The 15,809-nt window shown below is 31.9% G+C and overlaps 1 protein-coding gene and 1 long non-coding RNA gene across 2 annotated transcripts; both read right to left on the reverse strand.

Annotated features, from left to right (window-relative positions):
* Positions 1-452: 452 nt before the first annotated feature.
* Positions 453-3,635, reverse strand: LOC143238469 (sodium- and chloride-dependent GABA transporter 2-like). Its single transcript, XM_076478733.1, has 4 exons — positions 3,530-3,635; positions 3,100-3,407; positions 987-1,119; positions 453-588 (listed from the first exon to the last, which is right to left on the reverse strand). The coding sequence occupies exons 2-4, from the start codon at positions 3,237-3,239 to the stop codon at positions 472-474; spliced, it is 390 nt and encodes a 129-aa protein (XP_076334848.1). The 5' UTR covers positions 3,240-3,407; positions 3,530-3,635; the 3' UTR covers positions 453-471.
* Positions 3,636-3,771: 136 nt separating this feature from the next.
* Positions 3,772-6,888, reverse strand: LOC143238472 (uncharacterized). Its single transcript, XR_013020598.1, has 3 exons — positions 6,537-6,888; positions 5,941-5,992; positions 3,772-4,066 (listed from the first exon to the last, which is right to left on the reverse strand). It is a non-coding gene; the product is annotated as an uncharacterized LOC143238472 (long non-coding RNA).
* Positions 6,889-15,809: the final 8,921 nt, after the last annotated feature.

A 15,809-nucleotide genomic window follows, 5' to 3' on the forward strand; every position in this document is an offset into this window, starting at 1 on the left:
CAGTTACTGATTAACAATGACACTGTTTTCACCAAAGACGTAAACTACAGTTACATTAGATGGGAAGTTTTATTTGTTGCCCAGCCTGGTTGTTAGTGTTTGTCTTCAGCGTCAGGGGCATTAAAATGTACGGTTAATCTCACTATTCGTTGGTAAAAGAATATACGATGGGTTCTGTCCAACAACCTTTGACATCTAACATCAATATTTACTAGTGTTTATATCGTATATGAATGTAATAATAATAACATTAGTATATTAATATAATAACAACATTTAAATCTGAATATAATGACAATAACATTTATATATCAATGTAACAACAATAACACTTATATATGAATATAATAACAAATACATGTATATATGAATGTAATAACAGTAACATTTATATATGAATATAATAACAATAACATTAGTGTATGAATGTACTTACAAAAACATAAACGAACCTTGGGATCCAAAAGTTTGTCAAATTTTGGAGTAATGTAAAAAAAGTAGTCCGTCTCCAGCGCCCTCTAACGTCACTCCACGAATAAGAAGAATGATTCGAATGACGTATGGAGTGACTGCTGACACCTTAATAATCTGTGAACAATGAACAAATAATGAAGTAAAACAGTCCAAAGAAATGAAATAATTAATGCTAGAAACATTAAAGATTATTGGATTAAATAAACGGTGATGTTTTCTTATGATTATTGTAATGGTGTTTTATGTCATTAGGTGATGTTTCCTTATGATTATTGTAATGGTGTTTTATGTCATTAGGTGATGTTTCCTTATGATTACTGTAATGGTGTTTTATGTCATTAGATGATCTTTCCTTGTGATTACTGTAATGTTTTTTGTTACTATGTGATCTGTTCTTGTAATTACTATAATGGTGTTTTATGTCATTAGGTGATGTTTCCTTATGGTTACTGTAACACTGTTTTATGCAATCTTTCCTTTCTTTCCAAGTTTTATTTTAGTTTAAATCTTACCTTGCCACTTCTCAGTAGACCTTTCCAGATGACGAAATAAACCATAAACCAGGTAAGTAACAAACACAAACTCAGTTCCATGTTCTCACCTCCCAAGTCATGTAATCCCGAAGTAATCTGTAATGTTCGACGACTTCAAAAGAGTAATAAATACTGTTTTATTGAAATGTACTATTTAACCAACTTCAGTTAGGGTTTCATAATTTTTAATTTTTGAGTATTAAATGATAAAACTGTCTACTATGGTATTATAAGTACCTTTCAAGCCAATAATAGAAACAAGGAAGGTTATTTAAAAACCAATTATACCTAGAAATATATGTCCTAAAATTTATCTTACTAGATTAACAATAACAAGTTTAACTGAGTAAAATTCTCACAAGGTACACGGTGCACTATAAACTGGCACATGATGTGTCCATTATTATTACAGTCATTGTTAGTTAAGCCTATTCCTAGATGTAGCTACAGTAAGCATCATCTGTTTTGAACAGAATTCTACACACTAATCTCATATTGTGAAAAGGAAGAGAAACAAAGGCAATGGTAGTTTGTGAGAATAGTGACTCACATGCAACATAATTTTGAAACACTATTTCTAAACTTCCCTAATTAAAACATGTGTACCTCTGGAGGAAGTGTGCTTCCCCTGGAACAATTACCTTTTTATGTATAATGACTTTGAATGATGTACTTGTATTTTTAACCAACTTCCACAAAATATATATATAACAAACATTATAACAGAATTAAAATTAAACAGTTATTTTGAATTATTAATCTTATTTCTCAACCATGAATCACAACAAATAATGTAAGTGGTCATTACATTATTTTATCAGATAAAATCCAGACACTGATGTCAGACTAGTCAGCAGGTATGTAAAATCATTTAAGGGTTAGAATTTGAGTGCTTATAAACGTAATATCTCAACTCCTACTGCCTTTCATAGGGCTGCAGCCAATTGTGAGAAGGCAGTTATGCTTAATATTCAGATACAACCTCCACGTGCAAAATAATCGTAGAAAAATAAAATCGTAGAAATAAAAGCATCCTAAAAATTCTAAAAGTTAAAATTTCCAACCTCCACTCTTTTATTTAAAAAATGATATTAAACAAAATTTAAAATTAAACTTTTAATAGAAATATGTTTAAATTCAAAATTTAACAATTATTTTACAAATATTTAAATTTTCTATCATTCATATAAAAAAACTTCTATTATGATTAATTTTAGCTGTTAACATATTTATTAAAAGAAGTATCTTACATTCTCATACAAATTATCAAAAGTAATCATATTTTTTATATTTTTACCTTTAACTTTGTCTTTGTTAAGCACAAAGATACACATTGAGATATCTGTTACTTGCATTATAAGTCTTCAGACAAACCGTTATGCTACTTGGAAGCCACCTTTACTTCTTTTTTTTAACTATTACAAGTATTTATTACAATTGAAATTCTAATACAAATAATTTTATTTAAAGATTCAGCAGTTTTGTTTTGAAAATCATTGTATAATTCATAAGAATAAGGAGTTTTTCTTCAAAATATTTTCCTCTTTTTATTAGTAGATTTACATTGTATAATTTTCCAAGATAGTTATTTTGACATAAGTAAATGAATGTTTGTTAATGGGATCTATTTCAATAGAATTGGGAAGATTTTTATTACACTGAGATCTTCCTAGATTGAAACTTAAATGTGAAGGATTAGTTGTTTGTTCTACACACTTAAACCACATATATTATAAGTTAGTAAATAAATTATATTATCATTTTACATAGTGGTATATCTTAAAATTCATTGTGGCTGGACAAGTTAAACATCTTGGACTATCGACAATATATTTTTCATAAATTAAAGTAGAAAATATAAATTACTGGTAAACAGTTAAGTGGACTAAAAACCAGTGTACAAATGTGGAAAATGAATAAATAATAACATTATGTTGATAGAAAATAGTTATTTAATTGTACTTCCCTTGTAATATATATATGTGTATATATACATAGAAAACAATATTTTGAGAACACTAGATCCAAATACGACTCATATCTATTGATCGAAAATAATAAATTCATCTAAAAAATAAAAAATTAAACCTACTCCCAGAATTCGGTTACAGGTGATTTTGCTTCGGTGGCTGTAATATTGAGATTCGTGATGTTGGTTCCCTCTTTCATACAGTATTTTGTGTTCCACCAATTACCACACGGCTCGTTTGGGTTAAGAAAACATTTTTGCATATAAATTTCTCAACAGGTGGGTTTCTCGACATCGCTAACAATTACCACACGATTCCCAAGGCAGTGGTGACGTCATTGAGAACACGAAGTAGAATAAAGTCCAAGCTATTATCACCACGTAGTAGATATTATAGAGACAAACGATGACCATTGAAACAGAGCCAATTCCTAGTGAAAGTGTAGATTACATAATGTAAGAACTGTTGACATATTTGAGACACAAGTATGAGTTATATTTATCCGGAAAAGGTGAAAATACTAAGGCACTAGAAGTAAACAACAATAGCTACCTTTAAAGATAGGAACTAAATTCCAGATCCCGATACCACCAACGCTGAGGTACTGACCAATGGCCACTTCCAGGAAGAATAGAGGAGCAGCACACAAGACTAAACAGATGAGGTAGGGAAACAAAATGCCCCTAAATAACAAACAACAACATATAATCCATTAGAACCATCGATTTAACATTTAGTAAGGTAAAGGTTTCATGTATATTATGTTGAATTAAACCACAAGACACATACCTCCACCATTTTCATAACACAAGTATGGAAATCGCCATACGTTTCCAAGACCGACAGCGTAGTTTATAGAACTTAAAACAAAGTCCAGTTTTCCTTCCCATTCCCAACGTTCTGGTTCGTCCTCCTTATCTGGACTTGTTACCGACTGGATCATTTCATCAGGTATTGTGATCACTACCGACTGGTTCATTTCATCAGGTATTGTGATCATTTCCACTCCATTTTCTACACTGACGGTTTCTGATGTTTCATTTTCAGAAGATACTTTATTCAAGGACATAACTTTAACACAAACAAATGCTGTAGAAAACAAAATACATTGTCAAGATATATATGTATATATATATATAGTTGAAAAAGCATACAGTTATATACATGTATAGTTGAAGCGATGAAGAAATAAATACACCTCAGAAAACCAGTAAAATAAATTTGTTTAAATGTTCTGTTTCATTTATTCCATTAGACACAACTTCTATGTGCACCCACACCCTAAATTGTTTCATTTAAAACCATTTTCATGTGCACATATACACAATAATTCATCTAGGGAGACATAAATTCAGTACAATCAAATACATTATGTAATTGTACGTTCCAAGAGATGTCACTTATGTATATTTACGTTTTATTCAAGTAGATCCATTTTTAAGTTTCGTTTGTTAAAATTTTTATATTTTAAACTGCCACAATTTCTTCTTTGTTTATATAGTTTTCTAATTTTTTAAAACAAACTTTCAAGCATAAAAACCTAGAAATGAAATTCAGAAAGATAATATTAAAACTGACAATATATTTAACAAAATAATTCCAACATTTCTGAGTCGTTCTTATTCTTATGTACATTTATTAAAGCCAGGATTGGTTAGAAATTAGGATTTTTCTTCGTTCTGCACTTTATTGGTTGATTTTGTTCACCCTTTGATTTAATAAAATTATGCTAGAGGCGCTTCCTACTGAATGGTTGGTTGTTGACTTGCTGCCTCAAGCAGTAAGTAAAAACCATGAACAGTGGAGTAAAAAAGTGTTTTATGTTGTTTGTTGTTCGGTTGCTGTGTGAAGTTCATGTCCCGTGCTTCAAACGTCCACTCTTTTCCTAAGTTAGTTAATACAGTAGTCCTAATACAGGGTGAGCCAAAAGTAGGTGGACAGTAAAAAAAACATTTATTTAGAGATCACGTATACGTACAACTATATGTAATAAGACAATTATATTAATGAAAATAAAATGTTATTTATTAACGCAAATGCTCAAATTGTTTTCATTCCTAAAAGAGATTTCCAATACTCTTTTAACACCCATATTCTTTTATCTGTATTTAAAGTATTTGACATTATGGGTTCTATTAACAATCTAAAAAAAAAGAAAACAGATTAAATTAAAACAAATGTAATTATAAAATTGTAATTATATAACAACTAATATCAATTCCTTGCTCATAAGGCAAATAAATGAATAGGAAAACAAAACTCGGTCACTGTGAAATAAACAACCACAAAGGGTGCTAATTATTAAATAGTTGTTCAGGATCTAATTAATCTACGCTATAGATACCAGTGCGATCTGAAACATTTATATAAATCAATAAAAAGTAAGCATTTGAAAATAAGGTATATCTTGTGGAAAAAATCACAATGTAACTCTAGCTATATCATCTCAGGTATAACACAAACTCTAGATATATGGTCTAACGTACAATTCCAACAAAACAACAACAAAAAAAACAAGTACATTCTAAACTGTAACAAAGTAACGTTCCAAAACTTCCAAAAATCAAAACTGATACAAAATTTACGAATTGAAATAGATCACAGTTACTATTTTTTACTTTATTTTTATTTCAGATTCAAAATAGTGTTGTGATGAGAAGATATTATTTAAGCGTTTTTATTTTTAAAAAAGCAGCCCCCTGGTTAAGTATTTAAAAATTATTACATCAAGAAACATTTTAAAATTAACTATGGTGCATGGATGTTTCAGTTATATTCTAATTTATCGATTTCAAGACACTTAAAATATTCTAAGGTGGAATAATGGTTATTAAACGTCTTGTTTTTAAAAAAAAAGTTAAATTATTTAGTACCAACGTTTTAATAATTAGATAAGAGAGAATCGTTTACTTATGATTTAAAATATAAAAACATGTTAAAACAAAATACTTAAAGTCACTCACCTGTTTAATGTTACTCTTCAAAAATAACTAAATTCCGAAGTCGATGATACTGCTAACAATGAAATAAACTGGTATAAACACTTCTTTGTTCTTATACAGCGAACAATAAAACTGGTATAAACACTTAGTTCTTATACAGCTAATAATGAAACAAACTTGTATAAATACTTCTCAGTTCTTATACAGCTAATAATGAAACAAACTGGTGTAAACACTTCTTAGTTCTTATACAGCTAATAATAAAACAAACTGGTATCAACACTCTTAGTTCTTATACAATTAATAATGGAACAAACTGGTATCAACACTTCTTAGTTCTTTTGAGTATAAACTCAAATATTTTGTGAAAGTGCTGAAAATCGAGTTCACTATTATGACTTGTACAGGAGCGAAACGACTGATGTCCAGCGATCAATATAAAGCACGTGATAGAATGTTGAAAGACAGTTATATTTAGTAAAACAAAGTAACTGTACACAGAAATGAGTGAAGTCTCTCCAATTTTGTCAATTGTTAAATGTAAGTTGTCTACAACGAGCAAAACAAAACGTGTCTTCAGAGTGTCTACTCATATAAACTTGGTAAGTCTTTCTCACCGGCACGTTCTTCAACTTCAAGATTTTCATTTACTTTGTGTTTAACGATAGTTCCCATTTTGCTGTCTGGGATCGCTAGTGGAGTAACGACCGAGTTTCTCATTGGTTGCTACTGATAAGCATGGAAATTACCATTGAGGATGTGAGTGAAGGCGCGAAAGATGTACATGTTACCACGTGGTAGTACGTGAGCTGTAATATGAAGTAGCACAATCGCATGATTCAATGACGACCACTCGCAGTGACAGAAATAAAAAAGCAAAACAAAAGCAGAACTATATTTCATAAACAGAATGATCACGTTCTATCAGTAGCTTGATTAAATCAACATAACCACTACATACACTTTTTCACAAACCTTAACTTCCAAGAAAAATAAACTTCCAAGTTTGTTATTACTTATATTAAGACACGACAATTTGTTATTACTAATATTGGAAGGTGACTTTGTTATTACTAATTTTAGGAGGTGACTTTGTGATTACTTAAATTAAAATGACCGTTTGTTATTACTCGGGTATGACTCTTTGTAATTCAGTACTAGCTGTTGAGGAACGAAAACTGTTTATCGTATAAAAAGACAATACAAGATAACGTGCCTCTTTCATCTTTTGTTATTTAATCTGTAATCACTTCATTAGATGATAATTCAATATTATGCTTTGTAGAAGGTAATAACTGACCCATTTAACTTATTAAACGAAAAATTCATATGAACTTAAAAGTGTGTCCTGTTTCAGGGCTGTTGTATTCGATACAAACCATGTATACTGTCGGGCGAATTGCAGTTAACATACGCTGGGGGATGAATGTTAAACACACACATACATTCATCAGTGACTAGTATATATATATATGTATCTGTGTTCTTCCCTATACCACCAGAGGGTAATATGAATAAACTTCTGTATACCAGAGACTATTATATGTGTGTGTGTGTATATACATATTTATATATGTTTATGGCTTAAACATTTATGGTTATAATATGTATATATAATTGTTTATACAAAAGACTGCATACATATGTTTTTGTCTATACCACAACCCTTTTGGTCTTTATGGATGCAAAAAACGGCTCGTTTGGGTTGAGAAAATATTTTACATAAAAGAGCGAACAACATTTCGACCTCCTTCGGTCATCGTCAAGTTCACAAAGAAAGAGGTAACTGACCGGAAGCTGACCACATGTTTGGAAAGGGTTGTGTCACTGAGTGTCGGAATGTAGAGGGCGGTGTTAGATGTTTGAATGCATAATTTTATTTATTTTATTATATTAATATAGTTATAAAGGCGTTCCTTTATATTGGTTTATTTTGGGTTTAAATTGTTGTATAAGTAAGGCTTCTTTAATTTTGCGTTTGTTTATGTTTGTTTCTTTATTTAGTATTTGAGTGTTTTCTATGGTTATGTTGTGTTTATTTGACTTGCAGTGTTCGAAAACGTGTGAAGGTGACTTTTTATGCCGCCATAAAACTATGCTCACCAGATAAAATTAACGACAAATTAGACAAAATAAAACAATACTTCATCAACATCAATAAGTTTCCTCCACAAACCGTAGAAAACATTATACGCACACACCTAGACAGAAAGCAAAATCAACCAACAAAAGTAAATATATCTCACGAATCAAAAAATCGCGAAACCATATACTGCTGCATTCCATATATTCCTGACATCAGCAGACAAATAACCAACATTTGGCAAAAACTAGTAACAAAATATGACATTCCAGTTAATACCAAATTTATTCAAAAACCAGGCACAAAACTAAGGTCTATACTATGTAAAAACTACACTGACAAACACCACACCAACATTATTTATAAAATACAATGTGATAACTGCCACGACTTCTATATTGGAGAAACAAGTAGAAAAATGGAAACCAGATTCAAAGAAAATAAAAAAGTCACCTTCACACGTTAATATGTATAAATTTCATCTAAATCAAACTATACTTTTAGAAATATATGTAAAAACAAAACTTTCGTAATAATTTTGTATGCTGTATATGTTATTGCTTGTACCAGAAGCTTTTATATATATATATATATATCTTAGGATAGGATTGTTTGTTTGTTTTTGAATTTCGCACAAAGCTACTCGAGGGCTATCTGTGCTAGCCGTCCCTAATTTAGCAGTGTAAGACTAGAGGGAAGGCAGCTAGTCATCACCACCCACCGCCAACTCTTGGGCTACTCTTTTACTACTGAAAAGTGGGATTGACCGTCACATTATAACGCTCCCACGGCTGGGAGGGTGAGCATGTTTGGCGCTACTCGGGCAAGAACCCGCGATTCTCAGATTACGAAGCGCACGCCTTAACGCGCTAGGCAATGCCAGGCCCCTTAGGAAAGGAATTCCCAAACGTTCAGACCTGCGGAGTTTCACATCAGAAAATAAACAAAACATTTTGGAGCATTAATAAAAAAATACACTAAAAATAGAAACAATCGGTCGCTAGCTTTTAGAATATAAATTTATTAAAATATCACTATTTAAAGAAAATATTTTACTTCTACTTATTGTTCAAAAATTTTTGCTTGCAAATGTTATATCAGTAAAAGTACAGTGTACTTATTTATTTATTAGTGGCTCCGACTGGCTCGATTTTGTTCACAAAGTAGTTCAATATTTAGAGTTATGGCTGTTACGTGTAAGCGCAGATCATCTTCAGTATTTAGCCTATTTCTAAATTTGTAGTTGTATACAGTGAAAATGTTTGCTCTCAAAGATATGTTGTTGAAAAATGCGTTAAAATTTTCAAAGCTCTGTTACTTATTTCAATGCTTCCCATGGCCATTTGAATCCAAAATTGTGTAATTTCTTTCTGCTGAAATTTTGAGTTTAGGGTGTAATGAGTTGAAATTTCGTCCTCCGCTAGTACAGCGGTAAGTCTATGAATTTACAACGCTAAAATCAGGGGTTTGATTCCCCTCGGTGGGCTCAGCAGATAGCCCGATATGGCTTTACTATAAGAAAAAACATACACACGCAGTTGAAATTTCTAAAAGCTGTTTTTCTCTTTCAAGGACAATCATTGGTATTTGAAGAGTCAACAAAGGGATTTTGAATTCACAATATTTTTTTTTTTTAAATTAGAGGGAAAGTACTCCTCAACAGTTGTACACAAATCAGATACGTGCTGCAAGACTGAAACTTTTGTATCTTCACTTAAGGAAATTTCATTTTCCTTAAGTAATCAAGTTCTTCCATAAGTATACATTTACCCCAAAGTTTAGCTTACGTTGAAGCACTTTCATTTCACTCTGAACTTTGAAGTACGTTACCCTGGTACCATGCATTGTAACATTCATTTCATTTAGACAGGCAAATACATCCTAAAGATAAGCCACTTTCTGCACCCAGCATTTGTCTCTTAATTTGTATGCAAGTTCAAAATGGCATTCAGATAAAAAGAAAACTATCTCCTCACGCAATTCGTAAAACAGAGCAAGCACTTTGCTCCGACAAAACCATCGGACTTCAGTATGAAACAGCAAATTTTTATACAAACTTCCCATATCCTTAAAGACTAAACTGAAAATCCTCACATTGAGCGGTCTTCATTTTATAAACTTAACTATTTTAGGACATCTCAATACCTCTTTCAAGTCTTCTGGCATTCGTTTCGTTTTTCTTTTTTATGTGTGCCACATTTTTTTAATTGGAAGTGTTTGGTTTCTATATGCCGTTTTAACTTAGTTGGATGCAAAGTACTGTTACTGAATACTGTTCCATATTCAACACACAACCCATTAGGTCCATCTTCATTACCTGTTCATGCGAAACCATGTTGAACAAAACTTTCACCATACTTTCATTTCTTTCTTGTTTCAGTACCCCATGCATCATCCTGTATTGAAATGCTTGCACGCGACTATAACGCTGATGAATTATTATTAGGCCTAAACCTAGAAAGATTTTTACTAGTATAAGATTTATTACTGATATTGAGCCACATATCCATTATAATGGTGACAACTAATCATTAATTATATCTTATATCTTTTGCACTTCAAACAAAAGTATTTTCACAAACACAAAATAGCTTCTTAATGAAAACTCGTTCAAGCACTTATGTTTCATCATCATACAATGACATGCTGACCTTGGATCAGTGCTGCCATAACGAAGTCAGAAATAAAGATTTGTGGAAAAAAGGCAAGGCCACTAGAATAATATATTTTTCTGAAGGAAAAGGATAACCTATTATTTTTACAATTTTTAACAGACGTTTTTACACCAAGTAACAAATTACAAAGCCAGAACGAAATGAAACAAAACTAAACATGACCTCATGAAGCTTATTGATACCAAGTTTGTCTAATTAAACAACAATGAATCTAACCTAACCTAATAAATACCAATTATAATTGTCATAAATATAATTATAGTTCATACAAATATACTTTGAAATTGCATCTAATTGTATCACAACGTTTCAAATTTGGACAAGTTTCAGTTATGACGTCATGTTTCACTTTGTGAAATCTACACTTGACTACGAACAGTGTTTGATAACTACGATCAAAAGAAAAGCTGTACTGAGAGTTGAAGAAAGGAGATTAAAGAGGATTTATCCTTAAACTACAAGATTATCTTCAATGACCAGTGTTTCCTCTTTTATTGTACGTGTTTGTTTATGTGTAATACTGCTTTAACTATTATCCTCCTCATGACTACCGAATAGGTTGTGTATTGTTGTGTTTATATGTGAAATATTCCTTCGACTATTACCCCACGTGGTGACTCTACTGAATAGGTTCTGTTTTGTTGTGTTTATATGCGAAATATTCCTTCGACTATTACCCCACGTGGTGACTCTACTGAATAGGTTCTGTTTTGTTGTGTTTATATGCGAAATATTCCTTCGACTATTACCCCACGTGGTGACTCTACTGAATAGGTTCTGTATTGTTGTGTTTTATATGTGAAATATTCCTTTGACTATTACCCCGCTTGGTGACTAGGTGAGATACACTTTCCAGTGGTTTTTACCAAATTACCTAAACTTCTTGACAGACAATTAGAAACTGTGTTTTATACCATCCAGTCTTTTTCTTTGTTAGTTTATTTGTTTCTGTGAGATAAATTCTGATGTATTACGTATTTTATCCTTATGTTAAAAGCCATGAAGTCAAAGTCTACTCCATGTAAATATTGCGTGTGAAAAATGAGTGAGAAGACGCTCTGAATTAGTACTTGACTGTATACTGAAACAAAATTGCTACGTTAAGTTATAGTTTTGGTCTCACATTTTTTCTAGCAATAACAACAAAACAAGGATCGCCAAAGCTACTAGAGTCTCCTAAGAGCAAGTGAGATGTGTATGCGGATAAACATGTGGGCAGGAGTTTTTGTGACAGATGACTGTGACTTGTTGGTCATAAATGTTTAATAATAAATATACAACGCACGGTCCATTTGTTTTAAAATAGTAGTTATTACAATAGAACCTGCAGTTATTACATTTTAAAAGTCACCACTATACACACTTTCTGGCTGAACTCACCATCAATATCTATCTTTGTTTTTTACTAACTTCTTATCACATTTTGTACACATACTTATCAATAGGCCAAATGTAGCCTAGAACCTTTTACACTCAACCAGATAATATATGGTTCATCAATAATCGATTACATTAATGAGAAGAATTCAGAATAGTTGAGTAACCTGATCTCAGTTCACAACAATCGAACTACACGACAAATGACTAATAAACCATTACTTAATCAAACTTGCCATAACTATTGTTTACTTTAACGTTCACACAATGTAAATTAAATAACATTTTCAAATTAAACTTAAAACGACACAGTGGTATATATCTAACAAACTGGTACTTTTATAACGTTATCACAACTGAAAATAAGGAGCGTATTGTTTGGTCGAGTTATAAGTGTAACTTTGCACCTACCAATATGCAGTTCAACACATTAACTGCGCGATCTAAAATAACTAGTACAACAGAAAGAAGGAATATATATCTTATTTCACTCAAATTATCTATGGATAATATTGCTGAAAAATGATTATAGGTACAGACACAGGTTATCCAAATGCGATACTTTTTAATTTAATTTGTATGTGTGTGTAGTCGTCAGAATTTAAAGAATGTCATAATTAATGCCCTTTTAACAGGGTCATCTAGTAGCTACACCATTGATGTAAATCAAAGAGAAAAAGACCCACCACCGAGCTTGTGACATTAACCCAGTTTCACTGAATTAATTTATTACACCTATGCTTTCTACCATCTAACCAGTTTTCTACCTAGTGATACAATATATTTCCTCCAACACACACAGAAATAATTTGTACAAGAAAGACTTTCATGTGGTACCATGTTAAAGGTTTTATAAATATCTTAAAATCTAAATTCACCAAATCCACACCCGTTTCCTCTTTCACATAAGCATTAACCTCTTCAAAGAGTGTCGTAAGATTTGTAAAGCAATATTTTTACCAAGTGGAACAATACTAACTATCGAATAACATTTTACACTTCGTAAATCATTTCCCATCAGACTTTCCAAAACGTTTCCCACAACTGACGTTAAGATTAATGAATGAGCTTATAATTACAGTGACAATGTTTATTCTTTCCCTAGAAAAGAGGAGTTACATTAGGTGACTTTCAATCCTCTGGTTCCTGCCCACTATTCAAGGACTTTGAAGAAATGGAAGCCAAGAAACAATATAAATGCATTTACTTATGAACTTAAGAGTTCGTTTGATGATTTGTAAAGTCTTTTCCATCCTTTGAATCTCGATATTTACCCTTACAAATTTTTATCACAGTAAGTAAACTACTAATTGACGTTGAGGTTACTATTTCTAACTATAGTTTTGTATTTACTGTGGGAATTTCTTGAAAATTGAAAGAAAGTAGAGTGAAAGAGAAATGCAAACAAAAACAAGCCAATGCTATAAGCTCGTGGTGGACAGAGCTCTTTGTGTAACTTTGTGGTTAACTACAAACAAACATATTATCAGGTCAATGGGAGATGTAGTAGTAGTCTGGATTCTTTTATTTTTTTTTATCATTGCATTTTAAGAACAACGAGTGCTATCGTGAGAATAAGATTAAATGAGTGAATTGTAATTATTATCGATTTTATTTACGTCACTACCGAACCTGTGAGTCTGTGACCAATATTTATAGGTTCACTATAACACACATTTAATACGTGAAGTGCTACTTTACATTTTGTCAGTCTAAAGATAATTTGCGCTATCAAACATAGTGTATAAGAAGTGTCCCATCGTACTGATATACAGGGTGAGCCAAAAGTAGGTGGACAGCATTTGGAATAGGTTTATGTATCGGTTATATTAATGCAATTGTATATTATAACTATGTTGCAACTATATTATTTGTGTTATATAATTACATTTGTTTTAATTTAATCTGTTTTTTTTTTTTTTTTTTTAGATTGTTAATAGAACCCATAATGTCAAATACTTTAAATACAGATAAAATAATATGGGTGTTAAAAGAGTATTGGAAATCTCAAAATACTGAAACCGTAAGGAGAAAGTGGGTTGAAACATTTGATACTCCAGCTCCAAAAAGACAAACCATTTACCGTATCCGTGACAAATTCGACGCCACTGGCTCAATCCTTAATGCTGCTAAAAGTGGTCGACCCAAAACAGTCTGTACAGAGAATAATAAGCAACGTGTTGCCGATGCATTTGTTCAAAGTCCAAACAAATCCACCAGAAGAGCTTCTATGGAATTGAACATACCACAAACCTCTATTAGGCGAATTATAACGCAAATTGGGTTGAAACCCTATCGACCACAACTAATTCATGGCTTATTGGAGATGATCCAGACAGGCGACTGCAATTTAGTGAAATTATGCTGAACAAATTGAAGAAAACCCAGGAATGTTAGATAACATTGTGTGGAGTGATGAAGCTTCTTTTAAATTATCCGGTCATGTCAGTAGACATAATCGTGTTTACTGGTATAGTGAGAACATGCATTTAACATTAGAACAACAGCTAAATCAGCCTGGTGTCAATGTTTGGGGTGGTATTTCAAGTTCTGGTGTTTATGGACCATTTTTTTTGGACGGAACAATTACAGGAGATAAGTATTTCGAAATTCTAAGGAATCAAGTTGTTCCCCAGTTACAGCAACAACCTAATTTACATGACTTTTATTTTCAACAAGATGGGGCCCCTCCACATTATTCCAAAGGAGTTCGTGAGTATCTTGATGAAACATTTCTATTGAAATGGATTGGTCGAAGAGGTCCAATCGATTGGCCGGCACGTTCACCGGACTTGACCCCTATGGATTTTTTCTTTTGGGGAGTACTCAAGGAAAAAGTTTATAGTCAAAAACCAAGAAGTGTCGGTGATTTAAAAAATTACATAAGAGATGCATTTCAAGAAATTAATGCCCAGAGTGACTTGTGCAAAAATGTTTGTCGAAGCGTAAGAGGTAGACTTCAAAGCTGTGTAAATCAAGAAGGAAAACAATTTGAGCATTTGCGTTAATAAATAACATTTTATTTTCATTAATATAATTGTCTTATTACATATAGTTGTACGCATACGTGATCTCTAAATAAATGTTTTTTTACTGTCCACCTACTTTTGGCTCACCCTGTAGTTCTTTTTTTTATGCTGTCAATTAGTGCCTTTCTTCCATACTGGGGGCTGGAATACTAACCTTAGACAGAACAAGCTTGCTTTAAATATGATTGTAATACAGGTTTGAAAATATAAATCAACTTTGAATCTCAGAACTTTACAAAAGATTATTATTACATCAACCAAACAATTATCCGAAATATACTGATAGAAACAACTCGCTCACCCATTACTCATACAGTAGACTTCACTCAGTGACTCACATATTACTCATACAGTAGACTTCACTCAGTAACTCACATATTACTTACACAGTAGACTTCACTCAGCAACTCACATATTACTCATGCAGTAGGCTTCACTCAGTAAATCACAAAAAATACTCATACAGTAGACTTCACTCAGTAACTCACATATTACTTATATAGTAGACTTCACTCAACAACTCACATATTACTCATACAGTAGACTTCACTCAGTAAATTACATATTACTCATACAGTAGACTTCACTCAGTAAATCACAAAAATTACTCATACAGTAGACTTCACTCAGTAACTCACATATTACTCATACAGTAGATCTCACTCAGCAACTCACATATTACTCATACAGTAGACTTCACTCAACAACTCACATATTACTCATACC

This window comes from Tachypleus tridentatus, chromosome 13 (assembly GCF_004210375.1).
Source record: "Tachypleus tridentatus isolate NWPU-2018 chromosome 13, ASM421037v1, whole genome shotgun sequence".
NCBI lineage: Eukaryota > Metazoa > Arthropoda > Merostomata > Xiphosura > Limulidae > Tachypleus > Tachypleus tridentatus.

Bases quoted from the DNA above. Each gene is read 5' to 3' on its own strand.
- LOC143238469 (XM_076478733.1), bottom strand. From the start codon at position 3,239: ATGCAAAAATGTTTTCTTAACCCAAACGAGCCGTGTGGTAATTGGTGG. The intron at 1,120-3,099 runs GTAGGTTTAATT...ACTCTTTTGAAG, and splicing joins CCTGTAACCGAATTCTGGGA to TCGTCGAACATTACAGATTA. The intron at 589-986 runs GTAAGATTTAAA...CATTGTTCACAG, and splicing joins GTCTACTGAGAAGTGGCAAG to ATTATTAAGGTGTCAGCAGT.